The 20,838-nt window shown below is 36.9% G+C and overlaps 1 protein-coding gene across 2 annotated transcripts in view; it reads right to left on the reverse strand.

Moving 5' to 3' along the window:
• The window catches only part of PCCA (propionyl-CoA carboxylase subunit alpha), a 299,270-nt gene that overhangs the window by 228,157 nt on the left and 50,275 nt on the right, over positions 1–20,838 (reverse strand). For both annotated transcript variants that reach the window (XM_064712168.1, XM_064712163.1), the window contains exons 5-6: positions 4,689–4,802; positions 2,860–2,913 (exon numbers count right to left, since the gene is read on the reverse strand). In XM_064712168.1, the coding sequence (XP_064568238.1) occupies positions 2,860–2,913; positions 4,689–4,802 (168 nt within the window). The remainder of the gene's footprint in view (positions 1–2,859; positions 2,914–4,688; positions 4,803–20,838) is intronic.

Here is a 20,838-nt window from a genome sequence, read left to right on the forward strand (position 1 = left end):
TCAAATACCAATCCTTAAGAAATTGACCTCAGTATTTATAAAACCTTTGACAGATTCACTCAGTATAAATGCCATGGATCTCTTTTCTGTCAGCCAACAACAGCAACCAGAGTAGATACACAAAGACAGGACTGAATGCACCAATTTTTACTGAATCACAATGAACAACATACCAGATATTCACCCACTGATTGTTTTTTGGAAATTTTGTTTTGGAAACAAAGGATCATTTATTGTGCCTCCCTTGCCTATTTTAAGAGAGAACAAAATTAAATTTCTGAAGAAGAAAAAATAAAGACCAGCAATTTTCAATACTCTAAATATCTACCAAATTCTTCAAAAGTACTGTCTACAGCTGTATCCTACACTCCATGAGTCATTCAGAAAATAATGGACAAAAAGACATGCTTTTGTTCAAATCACACACTGTGAGATTACATGTGAACTGACCCTCCATGCATTAATTGAAGACAAAGCTTTGCTTTGAGCTCATTACTGTTCTTACAGATACACTGGCAAGTTTAGAAAGTTTAGTGTCCTTCTCAGTTTCCCAATTTAAGAAGTTTGTTCTAAAAGTACAGATGTGTACCAGGAAATAAGCCTGAGTTCCATAAGTTCCATCACTACTTTCAGTGCAAAAGAACAAAATAATGCATATGCAAAGAACGGGATAGGGAGAAAGAAAACAGAACAAAAATGTCTTCTGCAACTTCATTACAGTTTAACAACATAACAGTTACAGTCTTCAATAAAAAGAAGAAACAGCAGGCAAGTTTTTCTCCCAACTATATTAATCAGAGTGTCTTGAAAAAAATATAAGCAGCCCTAGGGATAAAAAGATAGATCATTTCACCAGCTCTCACCAGGGGTTTGATCTTCTAGAGCCACTGACATCAAGGAAAGCATGATTATGTCTTAATTGAGACTTTAAATAGTGCATTTCAGAAAGCAAAATCACATTACCTTGTTTTATTATATTTTTAGAGAACTGAACACACCGGGTTTCTGAAACATAATTAAAGCTATTTTGAGACTGCAGCACCAACCAAAAATTCAAACGTTTTTAGTCACCACATTATTGCAGTAAATTGTTAAGAAACTTTCCTAGGATCTGAGTGAAAAGATGAGAAATAGAAGGGTGGAGAAGATCTACAGGAATGTTTGTACTTTCTCCATTTCTGCTTAATCCTGCCAAAAAAATTGTTCCCATTTCACATCACCAACATTGTAACTAACATTACCACACTATTTATATTTACTGTTAATAACAGCCACACCACTGTAGAACGTGCCTGGTTCAGAGTATTTAACTACCAAATTTCTATATTCAGCAGCAAAACAAAGCAAAATAGCGTAAGTGAACACTTCCATTTCACTAAATTTTTTTGTTACTGGAAAACCAGGAACTGCCAACTAAAGTCAGTTATCCCAGTCGAATCCATTGAGAACAGAGTTTGTTATAAATTAAGCCAGGAATCTTCCCTCTAAAAAGAACCTCTGGTACATGAGGCAGAACAGTGATAAAAGAAAGCTGCTAAACTGCATGAAAATAACATGTAAAAGATAACCCCAGATTTGGTAAATCTTGGCAAACACCAAGTGTTTAAAATTCCTTTCAACTTAAACATCACCAGCACTCAGCAGAGTGTACTCAGCATCCCACAGAACCTGTACTTGTTTTTGTCTAGGAGCTGTACAAAAAAAAAAAAACAAAAAAAACCACAGCAACTGAAGTATGAAATTTTTAGATTTCATTCTCAAATAGTCTCCTTAATGAGCAGGTGGTATCCTCTAACAACAAATAATCAACTCAATAGTAAGGGTCTGTATTACAACTAGAACTCAAACCTACAGGAAATAGTTAAGGAAGGTACAAGGAACACCTGTCTCACAAATGCTAAGGACAAAAAGAACCACCATTCAAGAATCATATTCCTCATCTAAGTTTTTTATCTTGAATCAAAAAGGTGCAAATTTTTCTCAAAAGCAGAAACAAATTTCTCTTGCTGCCTGCAAAGCAAGGTATTTCTTCAGCTACATGGTTCATTTACTCCATAACAAAGTTGGTAGCTGCAATGGCTTTTTACTTTGAACTTCAATGTAGTATGTGCTTGTCCCTATTCTGAGCAAAATCAGTAGACAACAACACATGATCTGCAGTGACTATGCATACAGCATCCACCCAGGACTTTGTTCAAACATTGTGAATGCAACTTCCTCCTAGCACTGCCCACTTTTAAGCAGCTGCATGAAAGCTTTTGGAAAAAAAATAAAATCAGACCATATCATCAGTTCATGATATACAAAAACCTTACTGAAGTAAAGAGGTTTTGAACAATAATTTTTATAAATTCAGACAAAGTGAAAACAGCACCCTCTTGACTCTTCGGTCCTTTCAGAGAATGCAGCTCCATGATACAATACCACCAGCAGAGAAGCCAATTTTTAAACAGCTTTCTATTCCCAACCCAAAGTGCACTTCAGCACCTTCTCAGGGCTGCTGATACAGCTGTTCACCAGCTGTGCTACGAATCACCAAGATGATCACTTAAAACCAGATACTTTTAACCTAGATCATTTCAGTGACCCAGTTTTGCAGAGCAGCCTCATAAACAGTCCAGGCATAAGCATAAGGGTTTTCACATACTGGGTAAAGTTCTTACAAACAGACTTCTCCCAAAAGAAAACTCAGCCTGCAATCGCATCCTCAAAATGCAAAGAATTCACATGTACAGCATATTGAAATCCCCTGTGTTAAAGTATCTTTTAGAATTGCCTTTAGTTGTTATCTTGATTCCTTAGATACCTTGAAACAAGTATGTGCCATCAGTCACAGCCAAGCAAATCAAAATAACTTACCAAACGTCTAGCAAATTCTTTATTTTCTGAAAGAAATCCATATCCTGGGTGTACCTTGGAAGACAAAAGAAAAAATTCAAGCTGATTGAGTTCTGAAACCACACACCAAAGTCAGTAGCACATTTTCAGATACTGGGGATGGTAAAGTAGATCACTAAGCATTTAAACAGGTTGAATACCTTAAGAAACTCTCTTAACACATTGATTTTTCTGTCCTAACTTAAGTTGTTGAGCTATCATTTCTGAAACAAACTTTCCTTATTTAACTAGGGAGAACAGGGTTGCTTGCAGAACAAATGGAGTGGTTTGCAGAGCAAACAGACATAGCCTTTGGTGATTTGCCTTTTGCTCTTTTAGCCCCATTGCAGATTGCCCCAAGTATGCTCATCCACACTCTCCTCAGTAACCACTATAAAGTACTTAAAATTCTTAAGTCTTTTTAGCACACATCATTATTACTTCATCACTTTTATTTGTGAAGCAAGCTTCAGTGAAATTTACTAGTGACAGATGAGCTGTATTTATGCTAGCTTGAAAAGCTGACAGTAAAACCATACAAGTGAAAACACATCTTCCTCACTACTCCAGAACTAGTAACAAAAGGATACATAATTTTATTTAAAACTGCAATTATCCCATCAACAGTGAATTTCAAGAACTGTAAAGTTAAAATATAGCTTCCTGAATCATCTGAATCATCATTTCTGAAATATCCCAAAATATTTCCAGCCCTAACCACAACAATGGTGCACAGGTCCCCAGCCATAAGCCCCCTACCTCTAGTGACCCTGGCTAGAGAGCACAATATACTCTCTTCATTAGTCTAAGTCAAGCATCCTGTGCGCCTCGTTTGCTACTCACACCCCAATATTCCATCAGCCTATTGACTTGAGAGGAGCATGAGAAAGTTTTCATTTTACTTTTTGCAAGTCATATAAGATTCTAGATCTAATAAACTCTAACAGACAAAGCATAAGCCATTTTATTCACCTCTTTTAAAGAGCCAATAACTGGGTTTCATATTCAGAAAATCAAAGGGGAGAAAATACTGGTTTTGTTTCTGGCCCCTAAAGGCACTGTACCAAAACATCACGTTAGAAAGAAATCACAGTGCTGATCCAACTGTTCAAGGGTAGTTAGTGTTGCTGATAGATACACATCAAATTTCATTTTAATAAATGCTCTGTGTACAGTAGCTCTGAATAATACATTCATTTCAGTGACAGAACAAAGAACATTAGGAATGTGAACATATTAGTTTTTCCTACTGATTCCACTTAAGCTTTGAATCTCTGGCCAACTTGGAAGGAAAATAGGCAGACTTGTCCACGTTTACACAAATAAGCTAATGTGCATTTTGTAAGCCTTCTGAAACAAAAGCAATTACAGGATGCACCATTTACCTTCCTGCAAGTAACATTTACACAATATAGAAAGTGATTCAAATGAAGTTTAAGCAAAAGCCTTTCTGGATACACATTGTAAAACATTCAAAAAAGGCATTATGGCATATAAAGGGTTAGCACTCAAAACTAATTGGGATTTTTTTTTCCCCCAGCAAATTTGGAAATGAACTGAAGCTGCTCCCTGGTGTGAAAGCTGAATCCAGCAGCCACCTGCAGGATCAGCGACCAGTGCTGCCAGATGCTACAAAGCCTTTGATTTCCAGTAGCGATTTCAGACACATTTAACTCATGTGACATGAACTAACTGGAATAGCATATTCAATCACCTCCCCCCCACACACCTTTAAAAAAAATATACAAACTCTGGTTTTTCTGCTTTCTATATATGAAACAGCTGCAGCAGATAGACACATTCAGACTCACAGCTTGGGCCCTGGTTTTCCTAATGACTTCCATGATGGCATCCATGTTGAGGTAGCTTTTGCTGGTGGGAGCTGGGCCAACACAGACAGCTTCATCCGCCATTTTCACATGAACCTGAAGAGGCAATAGTCTGCATTAACAGATGCTCCCAGCAAAAATAATTAACATCACCCAGTCACATGCACACAAATCTGATTGTGTCAAAGATCATTTACATACCATAGCCACTCTAAAATACACACTGAAATCACCAACACTGGCATACATACAAGTACTTGCACAGTAAATCTCATTTCATTTAGCTCTGAGCTTAAGTCACTTTCAAAATGTTTTATTGTTCTAATACATTATTTTAAATTTGATTAAATAAAATCAAGACAAATAGAATTTCACCTTCCTATACTGATCATCTATATGTAAATTCAGACTAAAAACTACTTTGTTACTTGTAACTAGGGTAGTCTAATATCTTAATACTTAATAACAAACATTCATGACCAGTTCTAAGCAGGCTCCCCAGGAAGTTGGGGATAATTAGAGTGAATTGAATGAAGGGATGCAATGAGTGTCCCTGCACAGCATCAGGTCAGCACCATGCACAAATTAAAGCCTATGACTAAAGAGTTCAATATCACTACACGTGAACCAGAAAATCTTGAGAATTATTTAAGCAGGCTCATGTTTGATTTCTAATCCATTGTATCCTCATTTATATGCATTTGCCAAATATTTTTTAGCCAAACAAAAAAGGGACAAACATCTGCAACATTTTACCAAGAATAGTAAAATAGCTAGATTTGGAGTTAGAAGTCTTCTTACATCTCACAAGAATGCTTATCTTGAAGTTTAAAAAGTTTAATTAGATTGGTCTTTAACATGTTTTCAGAGTTCAGAATACTTTTCTTTCAAGTAAGATACAGATATAACCATGAAACCAAACAACCAGTTTTACCTCATTCTGTTTTTTGTAAGCTCCCTTTCAGTATGCATTTAAGAAAGCATGCCGTTGTTTAAACTGTGTAAGATTCTTAGCTGTCAGTAAGACTTATTTAAAATGACAATTTGACATTTCCAATGTTTACCAATTTTTAAAACTATTTGATATCTTCAGCATTTGAAACTGAAAATATACTGTCTAAAGTCAGCACTCTTTTAGAAAAATAGTATTAACATTTGAGAAACACAAAACCCTGAGATGCATTCAGTTGGCCAAAGCATGGTATAAACACACCAAGCTTGTGGTTTTGGTCCCTGCATGGATCATTCACTTAAGAGCTGGACTCCATAATCCTTGTAGGTCCCTTCCAAACTCAGCACATTCTGTAATTCTGCACAATATTTTTGGTTTTTATCAGGGAATTTTGTTATTTGTGAAAAGGAATTTTATTTGCAATTAGTTTGAAGGCTGTCAAGTGTGTCAAACAAGACAAAAGTTACATAGCCTGGATACACTATTGGCTCATTCAGAAGAAACCAGGCCAGAAAAAGCAAAAAAAAAAATCTACAAACACTGACAGGCAGCAGTGAGACAACATTTTGAACACTACAATGAGAAATAAGTAGCAGGGAAATATAACAAATGTATAAAAAGGAAGAGAGCCACTTAAGCATTCTCATTTTTTCTTCAGTTTTATTGACCTTTTCTGAACTTGGGAAAAGTTAGTCCTACCAACAAGCAGCATATTAACTTTCCAACTAACTCCATGGTTCTTTCTGGAAGCATTCTTGAATAGCTTCTGAATTTGCTATATTCTCAAGTATATAACCACATAACCTGCTGCAATCACCATACATTTCAACTATTGCTTCAATAACATCTCAACTGTTTTGTTTTATCACTACAGCATTGGTCTCACAATATAAACAGAGCAAAACCAGAAAAAAAAAAATCTTTGAGCAGCAGCACAGACAATCATGCAGCAGGTTTTTGTACTTTCTAGTACACACACCTTAGCAACTAAGTAATCTATTTTGATCAAATGCTATCAAGATTAGTCTGTGTCATCCTTCCTGCAGCACTAAGCTGAAGAAACAGCAGCTTTATCTGAATGATCAGTTTATATGCTTAAAGTTGTTCTGAATCCCAATGTGGTGTACAGTTCTAAACAAAGTCATTCAAGCTTAAGCTTAATTAAGAATGTATATTTTACAAAACCAAAAGCTTCCTTATAAAAAAGGACTAAAGATTGTTAGCTATTTCTAGGTATCAAGATGAAAATTCCACACCCATGCACTTCCTGCACTAAGACACCAACAGAGTCCCACTAGTACCAAAAGCAGCCAGAGAAGATATTGCAAACCGATTGGTTTTGTACATATAAATCCATTTCTCCTTGCTCACCTTACTGCAAGTTGTTGGTGCCTTCTCTAGTTCAGTGTCACTTGAGCCTTGAATGCACCAGGCAAATCTCCCAAAAAAAGAGGTCTCTATTCCACCTCCACTAGTTCAAAACCTCCAGATTTTCAGGATCCAGTGACAGCTGGGAGGATTTTCAGGATCCAGCCCCATCTAAGAGGCTTCTCATATCTACTTTTATTATGACTTCATATCTATTTTTATTGTGAGCAAACCAGCACACGAACTGGAAATCTGCTTCTTAATAATTCATAATGACAATTCCCCTTAGCATTTAGATTCCTTTGACATTGCATTGCAGTTCATGAAGAATACCCCAAATATTGGAACACAAATTTATCATAGATTTTTTTGTATAGTACAAATGTAATTACTAGCAAACATTACAAAAACCATCATTTGAGTCTACATGACAACTGAAACTTTCAGCCTACTACCAAGGGCTGCCTACTTCAGTAATTCATTAAACCTTGACCTCTGCAGAAGCTAACTTATAATGCAATCTTCCTAGGCAGTACAAAGAATTCAGCAACTCCCTTTCCTCAATCACCACAAATTTCAAATATATTGATTTTCAAATTCAAGGATTGCTTAAGCACTTGACTTAAATCACACAATCCTAGGTATTCAAAGCCTGTCCCTAACAGCTAAAATCTCAGAGGTGTGATTTATCCCTTTTCTGTTTTAGGTCACAAAAAAACCCAATGTCAACAAAAACAAAGAAGCAAGTCCCAGGAGGTTCTTGAAAAATGCAACTCCTTCATAAATATCTGAATTGACCCTGCCATCTCAAGCATGAATGGATAACAACAAAGGCTGGAAAACAGTTGAAACTAAGTGCTCAATTGTTTATACTGCAGTTTTTAATCATATTGGGCTACCTGGGCCTCAAGAGAGAAGTCTCAAGCAGCTACCAAGGACTTGCTGTGTTAGAGAATACAAATAACATGAAATCATGGAAAATTGTGTGTGCAAAAGCCGCTTAATTTCTGTAAAAGTTTTTTACTTTAAGTACTCTAGTTCATAAAGGCTGATTATATGTCAAAAACAACAAAACCAAAACCTACTGAATCTTCATTTTATAGAACCTCAATCTAATTAAAGAACTAGAGACTAAATACAGTCACTTTTGGAAATCCAAACCAATCACAAACAGCTGACCAGGTCATCACACTCCTGTATCTATGAGAAATAAGCTACTAATAATAAAACTGGGTTCAACAAGGAGCCCTAGCAGAACAACATTAGAATAAATACTTTTAAATGGTGTAACTATTTTTGGATTAAGATACAAAGTCAACTGGAAATAATCTGAAGTATAACAATTATCTTATTACACAACAACAAGCTTATTCTTTCAGAAGCAAACAGCACAGAAGTGACCACTGGCTATAAAACTAGTTTAGGTCGAGGAGCCACTTTCACAGCAAGGCAGTTCTATCAGCAGATCCTGCCACGCCTTTACACAGGAACAGCTTCATGTTTCTTCACCGTCTTTTCAGCAAACAGGCAAATAAAGCAAGGAGTCCATTGGGGATGACTCGCCAGCCATTTTTGGCCTGGACTGGTTTCAAGCACCACTCCAGGCTGCAGCAGCTCTCAGGGTGCAGAGCACAGTAAGGAGTGATAACAGTAGCAGCAATTGGGTTTGGAGATCCTTCTACATTTCAATATTTCAGGAGGATTTATAAGCCAGTTTTGGTCACAGGGCCTGGCATCATACTACAGAAGACAAACATACCCATAACCCAAAGTTTTGGATGTGAACACCACAAAAATAGTCAATATCTGCCTTGCAGACAACCCAATTTAGAAGGACTACACTGAATCAGAGCCAGTACACACCCAAATTACCTAGATTATTTTACTTCTCCTGTATCCTGGAGAGTGACACATGTTCATTTGACAGTAGCATGCTCTCTTGAATAGCCATACTCCGAATTTATTGAATTATCCTCATAATTAAACCAGTATCTCAAATAATTTCCAGAAATCAAAATTAATAACTTGCTACTTAAAATATATATGGGTCTCCTAGAGGCATTCTGTTTGACACAGCAGTATCAAGGCACACTTCTCCAGGGCCACCCATCTGCTGCAGAGCACTAGTTGGAATCTACATTACAAACAAATCACATTTAAATACATGTCTCTCAACATTTAAACATAGAAAAGTTCTCAGTATGAACACAGAATGTATTAAAAATTATTTTAAGGCAAAGAAATAAACCACTTTCAGTGCATATAGAGTCTATGAAACAATCAAAGACACCAAGAAAATTTACAGATCTCTAGCATTATAATTATTCAGCAGCTCAAGTTTGTTACCTTCTTATGGAGCTGGTTCAAGACAAAAAGTGCTTTTCTCCTCAGTTTGTTTCTGAATGAATCATTCTTATTTACTAACTCCAAAAAGTAAAGACTGACTTTGTCAACAAAGAAAAGCATACCTACATGCATTTCCCTATGGAGTGTTTAATATCATCTGTATAGTTTCCACAGATTTTATATACCTCAGCAGTTTCTGAGGCTTATCACGTGACAGATGTAATTTACTTCAGTGTAAATGTCTAATTAACACATACACACACACTCCCCTTTTGCTCCATCTCTGAGGAGTAAATGTCTGGGATTCCCCAGTGCCCCAGTTTTTCAGAGTAGGTCAGCCTACACATCACCAGGTCTCAACACAAGTTGATATTCACACAGCAGAGACAGTTATACTGAGTTGCAGGCTGCATTTTCTTCCTGATTCTTCTATGCTCTTTCAGAATTTATATTATAGGGAAACTGTTATAGCTGCATATACAGTGCTAATCAAACCTAAGCAGCAATTAAAACAACCTCAGCAAAGAGAACACTTTTGTTTGGTACACTAGATAAGACTGAGCATTGTTCAGACAAAGAAATCTAATCAAACAAGTCATTCTCCTTTTATAGTTCAAATCAATATTACACATTGGAACAACATCCGTTGGTGTAAGTGGATTCACTTAATTGGCCCAAACTGCATAATACCGCTCAGCAAGACAAATCACAATTAGCTCAACCCATAAAATAGGGCTAATGAATAAATCCTTTGTAAGTTAGCTAAAAAAAACCAACCACCTCAAATCTTGCCAGCACCATTGCCAAAAGAGACAGACAAAACAGAACAAAAAGCCTATGGCGTTGAACAGTCTTGAGTTTAAACAAAAAAAAAAAAAAAAAAATCAAACTGATGCAAAAAAGGTTCAAATTCACTGCTTTGCCAAAAACACATCTTCCATCTGACCTAAGTATCTTTAGCAGCTTGACATTAAAATACACACACCAGTAATACAGTAAGTATGAGCACATAGTGTGCAGTATTCATACAGCCTTTAAAGTGCTATCTGCAAAGAAATACTGTCACACCATTACATCATTTAACCCTAAAACAAAATAATGGAAACAATATTAGGCTAGAGCACATAAACAAAACTGTGAAAGACAAATACCATAACTACCCTACATTTCCCAAATTTAATTCTACTCAGCATCCCAAAAACCTAAAAAAAAAGTTCATGCAAATAAACAGGTCAACCTGCAGAGTCAACATAAATAGATTTCTCTGCAAGCCTATTTTAAACTATTTTATTTGATAGCCCACAAATAGTTAAACAAGGACTCTGTAAAACAATCCTTCAGTGGCCTTCAAACATGTTTTGGTGAAGGGCATTTAGTTACATTCCCCTCCAAGTCTACCAAGACCCTCAAAACAGCCCATCCTTCAGCATCTGCAGGATTAGATCCCTGGTTCATGGACACCAACTGAGAAATATAAATTTAAAAATATAATATCCTTTGCTTTACTTCCTAGTCTTGCCCTTCAAGTTTGCCAGCTGATAAAAAAATGAAGACAGTAAATAAACTCAGTAACCAAGGGCCTCAAAAACCCATTTTTCAACTACAATTAATGGATCCAGGTTGAACTGAACAATCACTAAAAGACAGGCAACATGAACCAGGCAGGGAAGAAAGCATTTTTAACCAACACCAAGAGAAAGCACATTTCAATACATATCAAGATTTTCATCTGTTTGCATTCTTGCTTATAGACATGAATTTATTTTTGTAACCTTAAAAAAAGAAAAAGTAAACCTCCATTCTCTCTTCCATGGATGAAGCCCTGGAATGCTGTATGCTGCTAAAAAGACACACAATTTTACTTGCATTATAAAGGGGAAAGGACTCCCCATTGTACTTATAGGCCTGATCACTCCTACTGTAAAAACCAGACCATGCTAAAGCTGTCATAGAGTGATACTCTCAAACTGTGTTCTGCTTGAGGGACAAGCAAGAAAATGCCTTCTGAGTACTGAAGACATTACAGATAAGACTCTAGAGATGAGTTCCAGAATGGCCTTTGTCCCTAAAAACCTCTTCCTATATGCTAATTGCTTGATGGATAGTTTCAGTGAAGCACCTTCTAGAACAAAAGTGAGAAAGAAGGCTTTTCCATCAAAATTTTATTCCAAGTGTTTACTCTGTTGAGCCCTTCAACTAGGACACAAGTTTGCTATTGAAAATTTGGCGGAATTAAACAGTTAATTTGTATCACAACTTCCAACATGTTTTACTTAACACCAACCAGGAACAGTCCATTTCTTGGGTAGAATAACTGAAAAAGTAGGTCAACAGTCACCTTGCACACTAACCTACCTTTAGATGAACTGAACAATTAACAGAGGCAGAGCAACCAGGAGGGGAAAACCAGAATGTCCCAAACTTTAACTCCAAGCTACTGCGCCAGTAGCAAAAGGCATTAATGATCTCGAGGGAAAAGCACTCCCCTTGCCTCCTTGCACTGGTGTTCCCTTGGTGGGACAGCTACCAAGTTTCCTGGCTCAAGTAAAATTGGAGGCAGCACAGCCACTCAACACAACCTTTGCAGATATCTGGAGGGCTGTGAAGAAAGTCTGCAAGCTTGCAACTGCACTCATGTCTGCAGACTATTTTTACTTTGGAATACATTATCTACAGCAAGCCTCCAGGATAAACAGGAGATTTTTAGTTCAGAACATACACTAACAATTTGGGAGGACACTTACTAAATGTATTTACCAAAGAAAGTCTCCATCTGTTGCATGAGTTGAGCAATTCATCATATTTATTAGAGCAGCCCACTATGCTCTGTGAGGATGCTTGAGTTTCATCTTTGCAGCATATGTGATTCTGCACTTTCAGTGTTTTAGAAAAAGAATTAAGTTTTTTGTGATGTTAACAAAATAGTGATGCCCTACAGTGCTTTTAGTAGCCTCCCTGCATTTCAAACGCATCTGCACCCACATGTCAGCCTTTCCCTAATGGAATCTCAGCTTCTAAGCACATTAGCAAAGCAATAGGACAGATCTTTCTCATGCTGTTTCTTTTTCCTGCCTCTCCCAAAAACAAGCTCACCAAGGAATGCATTTCATGCATGCTTCTTTGTTTTGCCTTCTAAAGGGGTTAAGACATGTAGGAGATGGGAAAACTGGCAGTTAAGCAGGTCTAGGAAATAGTATCACATGGTAGGAAGGGCAGTCAACAGCAGAACTTCATATAGTAGAGATTTAGTTCTTGATTAAGCTGGATATACCAGAAGACACTTGGGATTCAGAAAAAGTATGTTAAACTCGGCCACAGTGCAAGGTACCATGCAGTATGCACTGGTAACATGCCCCTATTCAGCATTTTCAGCTCTAATTTGGATAGAGTTCCCCTTTCAGATGGATGAACACAGCGCACATTCAGATGTCTATACATGGCTGGACTGCAGAAGTTACTTCCAGCATCCAAAGATCAGAGATTCCTAAAATCAGTTCTAGTGTTGAGAAAATAGCTCCCAACAACAGCAAGGTGATTTCACAGCTACCTGGTATTTCAACTACAGAACAGTATTTAACAGAACACTGAAAAGGGAAATGTGGGCATCAACTGAATACAACATAGTCTGTATCAGTAGTTGGAAGATTTATTTAATTTTTTTTTTTAATTGCAAACACAAGATGCAGACAGTGAGTTATGTTCTTCCTGGTGTGGACTAACTTCAGGCCCAAAATGAACCATGTATTGAGAGTTACCTCACTTCTCACAATAAGCCTCACTTTAGGCATACACAAAGTGCCACTCAAAGGAAGATCCCACCCCTGAACGCTCCTCCACACTCAGCTCCAGCAATTACAGTGCTGCTGAGACAGATCAATGAACTGAACAGACACAGTGGAAAAGGATTCTGAGGGGAGGGGAAATTAACCTTCTGTCAGATCAGCAAGTTAAACCATCTCCCAGCTGCATGACCATCAGATCCCACACAGTGAATGAATGAGGGGGCAGGAGAGCACTCCTTTCACAAGTACTGTAGACTTAGAGGAATTTAGACATAATATGAAGCAAGTTCTACAATGTCAAATAAACCAAAGAAAATACCAGAAAAAACAGTTTGTCAGTGAATGCAGAATATCTTAAGGATGACAAAATCCCAGAGCAGGTTTCCTAAAACAGATTTTCCTCATGTCTATGCAATACATATATGCTCAACAGAAAATATATATGCACATGTATGTATATATACACGCACATACACATATCCTTCACTACTTCTAGGTACCCAGTGAGAGGAGTTTTACCACTAAGGCTAAGTACTAAAGCAGTACATAAAAATTAACAAAAATTACATCATAAAATCCCAGCATTACCATCATGGCAAGCATAATCTTATGCTTTTATGAGGAATTAAATCCTTAAAAATGCGTTACAAAATATTCATATTTAATATTATGTTATTATATGACATTTACAAAAGTAAAGCATTTTTCCTTCAAAATTCCACTAATATGAATGCTCAGGTTTCTTTAAAATGATTCTTTGTTAAGTTCTTAAATGAAAGTGTTCATTTTGCAAGAAAATTACTTCTCTGCCAGTGTATGCTAATTATTCATTATAGCAGAACTTCAAAGAAGATAGTCCTTTCTATAAAACCCATTGTAAGTTTTCTACCCTCAAAAGTCTTCTTTTGAAAGACAAGACAGCTTTGAGATTAAGATGCAGATGTCCAGATAAAGTCAACAAAAACAGTGCAATGGAGAAAAAGCATCAAGAACTCCTGAAAAATGACTGCACAGACAAGCAGGCAGCTCAAGTCTGTAAGGACTGCATGGTCTAACAAACAGGCAGGAATAGACAAGGAAATCTGCACTGTCCAAATACGATTTTTACACAGGTACTACCAACGCTGGACAATTCATTCACAGTTGCAGATGCCAGACTTTACGTGGTCCCATTCTTTTCCAGATCATCTGACAAAAATATTGTCAATGATTTTTTTTTTCCTTACAGCCCTCAGAGTTCTGCCATAGCTACAATTCAAATTGTAAAAATTTACTTTAGCGTGACTCTAGAAAAACCCTTTATTTGCTTGGCGATTTTTAGCTTATTATTTTCCCTAACAACATTTCTATCTCCTAGCTTATTTCCTATGATACACACTTCCCAACTGAAGTTACTCATGGATAGCGAGTAGAATTTTAGTGTCCATTGCATCCCATTTATCTTAGACAGTATTATTTCAGCACATCAAGAAGATTTAGCCTAAGAACACAGCATATCTTGAGGAAATGGGTCTTGATATACAAAAGACCATTCTTTGCAGGACACTACAAAGTTCCTCCCACCCAAGCAGAAACCTTGTTCCAATTAACAGAATGATAGTAAAGTGCTCCCCCACTACCTAGTTCCCACCCTTCTATGATAATCTATCACTTCTGGGATTCTCTTTCTTACGAGAAGAATTTCAGAAATGCTAAGACAAAAGCTCCAGATCTTCACCTTTGAAGATTAAGTAAAGGCTAGACAAAATGAGAAGTACCACTATTGGAACAGCCTAATTACAGTATCAAATCCATGTGGCCTACACATACAAATTCTATTAATACATATTTAGATCTCCAACACAGCACACTTGGTCAAAGCTAAATATATTTATATTTATTTTATATGATTAAAGAGATAATTACATGCCATACAGGCAACACCTGCACAGAACCAAAGGAAAGAAAACTTATTTCTGCAAACTGACAACTGTTTCCATTTAAGAGGCACAAAATTTTGCACTCCTCCCAACATACAGATAATATTCACATACTTAGGAAATTAACCCAACTTTAAGCATAGTTTTATAAGCCACTGGAGTAAACATCTATATAAACAAATTCCTATTTCAAAAAAGCCTGGAATTTAAAATAAAAAAAAAAAAATCTTTCCAGGCTGCATGGAATCTACATAGCACAGCAACACACACTCTTACAGAATGGTTCCTTCTAAATCCTCTTTCCTGTTAGCATTTAGGTTTGGGTATTTTCCTCCTCCAACCTGCTAAATAAAGTCATATTTCCTGCTGACAGCAAATGATTGGTTTACCTTGAACTCCAGGGGGTTTAACTATCCATCCTTTAAGAAGCTTTGACAGTTTAACCTGCTGAGCTCACAGCACCCAAGGGAGGGTCTTACTTGCAGTTTTACTTCTGCTGTTGCTGACCACTAATACTGACTCCACAGATAATGGATTTCAATAACAACCTCCTACAGGTTAACACTTTGGGTAGTAGCCACGATACTGCTTTAATTAAGCTAATACATGAAGGTTACAGTTTGGTAGAAAGTTGTACTAAATTTGGCAGTGCTTACAATAGCAGGAAAATGTTCACCTGTCCAGTAGCTCTGGGATAAATTTGCCTACCAATACAATTCAGTTGGTTTAACTTTTTGTAAGTGGGCTCAATTTATTAATTCCATTTCCTTTAAATATGATTTTTTTCAGCAGAACTGATAACTTCATAACAGATAGGAAATGGATGCCTATAACCATGCTGAGCACATAATGTGTCTACCTTGCATACAAATAGCCCATGCATTGCAGTTCAAGTGTACTGTGTTTGGTTTCTTTACTTTATAAGATTTGGAGCATCCTGGTAATGTAATATAGTAGCATTTCTATTTCCTTGAAGCTAAGTTGCTAACAATAAATTTCATATTTTAGCAAACTATTAATTATGTAAAAGCTTAAATATGTTAAAGACATCTAGTTGAAAGTGGGAAATAATTCCTATTTACTGAAAACAAGCATTTGCCAAAATACAAAAGCTTGCAGATTGGAGTGTTTAAATACATTTTGCAGGCCGAGCACTCGCTCTTTTTCAACACAGTGCTTAAAAGCACACATTCACTCTAAAAATAGAGAGAGTAAAGAGGTTCTTGGTTTAAAAATTAGGTATTAACTTTACCTGCAAAAACATCCATTTGTTGGATTTTATTTTTTGTTAAAGTACACAATCTGACAAACATTGTACAGAGTAATAATGAAGCAGCATGGGAGCCATTTAATATACTTCTTGATTAACTCATTGCCTGTCCAGTTCTCATTCAGACATGTGCTCACATGTCATAATCGTCATAACTCCCATCATCCCTCCAGTTAACACACAAGCTCCTTGATTAGTGCACAACTCCCAGACGAGCCATTGCTAATGCTAAATAATTCCCTCCAGCCTCCTGCCACTATACCACAGGCTCTCCAATTAAATATAATGTCTCTGATGAGCCATATTAATACAGACAAATTCCTGCCAGAGATTCTAGCCCACTCACTTCCAAAGAAGCAACTGAAATAAAAAGAAAAAAAAAAAGCTGTGTACATAAAAATTAGCCAAAAGAATAATTTTGCCATGAGGCTTTAATTACAAAACTTTGCTGTCATAAGTACATTATTCTTGGAGGTGTCTGGGAAATTGGCACGTATTAATACAAGTTTACTGATAAATGCAATGAGTAAATTACCATTTTAATAATTGAAAAGCAAGCATGTAATATAGATAGCTCTTCAATCAGTTAATTACAATTAGCAATATCTAATCACAGGTGATAAAATTAACTCAGATCACTTGCTGCTGGTATAGCAATTATATTCAGCCAGTCTTGTGCATTAAGCATTATTTGCAACATTGGCATAGCTGTACACACCTCCACAAAGTTTTTTCAGGTTATAAAATTATTTCACTAATGACACATTCATAAAATTTTTAGAACTTGTACCAAGAAACTACCATGCCTGTTAAAAGCCTGTAGCACTAATTACATAGTGAAGTGCACATTTTTAAAGATATTTACAGATGCACCAAGCAACAGTAAAATATTTTAATAATATAACAGATCCAGTCATGGGTCAAATAAAGAGCCAAATGATAGTAAATCTCCCCACTTTAGAAAGGGTAGAGTCACTGGAAAACCCAACCTTTTCAGTGTACACTGAAATTCCTTAACATTTAATTCAAAATTGCTGCCATTAGCTGGAAATTGACTGTTTAGATTTTATGAAAATCATAAGGAGTTCCAGTCCTTACAGGAAAGAGTCTAATGTCCTTAACCCTAGTGCTGACCCTCTCACTGGAAGAGATATCAACAAAGGACATGTAAATAGACTGTTGCAGAAGTATCCTTTAGTAGTTTAAAAATACTGCTTGCAACTGCACAAATTGTAAGATATTCAAATAACCCCCATGAAATTTTGATAAGCTCTTCCCCAAGGTCCTTGCACCTTCATCCTTACACTAATGCACTTCATCTTCATTTACCTGATCATTAGTTTCCAGTTTGTTCAGCTGGAAACCAACACACACTAATTACTTTGACATCACAAAGTCCTATCTGTCTTCACCACCTCCCCAGACAGCAGGGAGAAATTATCAAGGGTAGGCATGATAATATCCTGATAAATGATGATTCACATCACCTCACTGTCAATCATCCAGAAGTGCTCACGCAAGATACCACTCAATCTCATTACTGAATCCTAGGGCTAAGAGTACAATACACACCAGGAGTCATATTTCAAACAGCAGGCCACCTGGATAAGATGCAGCTCTTGGAGATTTTCATGAATTTTGTTGGCTTTTTGTTTTAACAAGGTAAATGTCAAATATTCATCTATTTTACCATGTGTATATAGGCTGGCAGAAAAGGACATGCTGAAAGCAAGGCAATTCATCTCAAGGGTTCAAGTGATAAAAAAAAAATCTAGGTTCTTCGAAGGGGAGGAGAAGGACAGGTAAATTTCTTTAATTTAAGAAGAAAATTAACCAACCTTAAGTCTCAAAGTTCAGTTTCACAATTTAAGCATCCTTCCTGCTGAAACAATATAAATGCATTCAGAGGTCCGAAAGAAGAAATGCTAGCTTTGAAACTCATTGACATGCGCAAAGTTCACTTTCTGTGATGAAAACAAGTTAATGTTCTTGCTTCAATAAACATCTGATGAGGGTGGGGGGGCTGATCAGTAAAGAAGCAAAATAAGAACTTAGTAGTAGCTGCTTTCTCAGAAAATATTACTTCTTTCCCTATTTCCAAAATAGTATCATCCTTCCATCTCTCTCAGCCCAATTACATATATAACTAAAGCAACCTCTAATGGTAAAGCCCAGGGCTTGCTATCCAGCACAGAATCTAAAAATTGTTCTAGAGAGGGAGCTACAAACACCACCACCTTCTAGGTCTGTAATACAGTCTATTTTCTTGCCCAAGATCATCATGCACCATCACTAAACTTGCAAAGTGGCTGATCATATCCTTCAATTTATGGTGCATCACATGCAACAGATGAAGGAGAAAAGAAAACAATATTGAAAGAATATGGGGAAAAGTTTGAGGAAATTTCACAACAACGTCTGCTTGTGCTAGGTATTGTCAGGGAGGAAAAAAAACGAGCCAAAACTAAGAACCAAACATTGAGAAAAAAAAGAGCAGACAGTAGAAGCACCAAGCAAGTCCAAAGACACATTCTGAAGGCACTTGAAATGCTCAGCAGAAGCCAGAGCAGCAGGGCGCTCTCTTGCAGGTGTGGAGGGTACTGCTGCTACAGGCACGCTGGCTCTGCATCCAGAGACGGCCTGCCCACACCACGGTGCCTGAACTTGGCAGGAACCCTCACACACTTCCTTGCACCTCCGCTGCCCCAGACTGTTTGAAATACGATCACAGGCTCACAATGAAACCCTTGTCCCATTTCAAAGTACTCTTCCCCCCTCTGGGGCTACACAGGACAGGCAGAAACTTACAGGCTCCTGTTCAGATAATGTTAACATAACATTTTTCAAGGAGAAACTCAGAGGTTTCACCTCCAAATATTCTAAGTGTTGTAAAATATATGTAAATGCAAATACAACAGAAAAGCAAAGCTCCATAAAAACCCTGAATGAAGTAATTTTGGTATGGATGCACATACCTGAGACACACTACTCAGAGTCTACTTTTCAAAGCAAGTGTGGATCACTACCAAAGTTGAAAACCCAAGAGCTCCTCACAAGTTTCCTATCAAAATACTCTCCCTAAAAAAGGGAGTTTCCAGCCCACATACGCACAGATTTCTCATTCTCAAATCTATGACCCACATCCCTCACCTCTTTGGGTTATCAAATCTACCTTGTCAACCCTGCCAATCATGCTACAAGTACAACAGATTTTACAGCAACTTATCCAAGAAACATTAACCACCACATGCTTGGACAATGGAGTTCAAAGCATTTTCCCCTAAAGAACCAGAGAGCCTGAAAATAAAATATAACCTCTTCAGTGTAGCACATAAAGCAGGGCAAAATTTTTTCCACTGAATGCAACCCCAGTGCTCTCCTTCCTATCTTTAAAGAAGGGCAGCGAACAAATATAATAGCAACAAAATTGAAAGTATCATTCCAGACAAGCTTAGAAGTTAAAAAAAAATTTAGAAGTGTCATTATATTATAAAATCATACATAAATGTGTTGAATTTTCATCTTAACCTAAAAGCAAAGAGCCACCTTCATCCCAGACTTTCCACAGCACTGGCTTCTTAAAGAACACATGATCTATTTGTGCTGTGAGAAGGCTACTGTTGGCTTAGCTGCTTGAAGGCATACAACAAATCTCTTCTGCAAAAAGAATAATGGTGCAGAGAATACACAAGCATGCATGCCTACAAAGTGAATTTACCAAAGTTAATTTGTTAGCTGTACTCACAGAAATCTGAGGGCAGGAAATTGTAATAATAATCTTAAGTTTTAGTTCAGTTGGGCATCTTTATGTTAAGAGCTTTACCAAAAAAAAAAAATCTTAACACAGCAGTGTCACTTCTTGAATCTCAGCACCCTAATTAAAAAAATTAGCTTTCAGTACTAATTGACAGAAAACACCCATTATAGGTTTTGTTAGTTAAATGGGAAAATTCTCTGCTCAAAAAAAACCTGGCACAGAAGCTAACTTTATTATCAGATGAATACCGAGTTAGACACATTAAGACATTTAAACACCCTCCACCTTTCTCTTAAGTTCTTGAAGTTAATTTGCAGCCAAGTAACAGTACTTCCTCTAAAGGAAGAAAAAAGAGTAAATGGGAAACTGCTGTCAACAAGTGCCAGCACTGCAGAGTTCACAGTCTAAGTTTATCTGCCAATTTTGAGCTCCACAGATACTGAACAAGAAGCACATGACAAAACTTCAGGCTCAGTTGAACCCATATCCAAGAATGATACTAAGAACTCCTCAAAATATTTAACAAGTAGAAATCCAACACAAATTGCACTTTAACTACCACAAGGAAAAGAAAAATTACATTTGCTACTCAAATTCAGGTTATTATCAAAAACTCAATCATACATCTAAAATCTCTCCTACATTAGTCAATTTCGTATGTACAGAGAACAGTAATCCATTTAAAGTACCTAGAGACCCTCTACATACTCTTATCAAATAAAAGCTTCCATCTAAAAA

Source organism: Zonotrichia leucophrys, chromosome 1 (assembly GCF_028769735.1).
Source record: "Zonotrichia leucophrys gambelii isolate GWCS_2022_RI chromosome 1, RI_Zleu_2.0, whole genome shotgun sequence".
NCBI classification, from domain to species: domain Eukaryota; kingdom Metazoa; phylum Chordata; class Aves; order Passeriformes; family Passerellidae; genus Zonotrichia; species Zonotrichia leucophrys.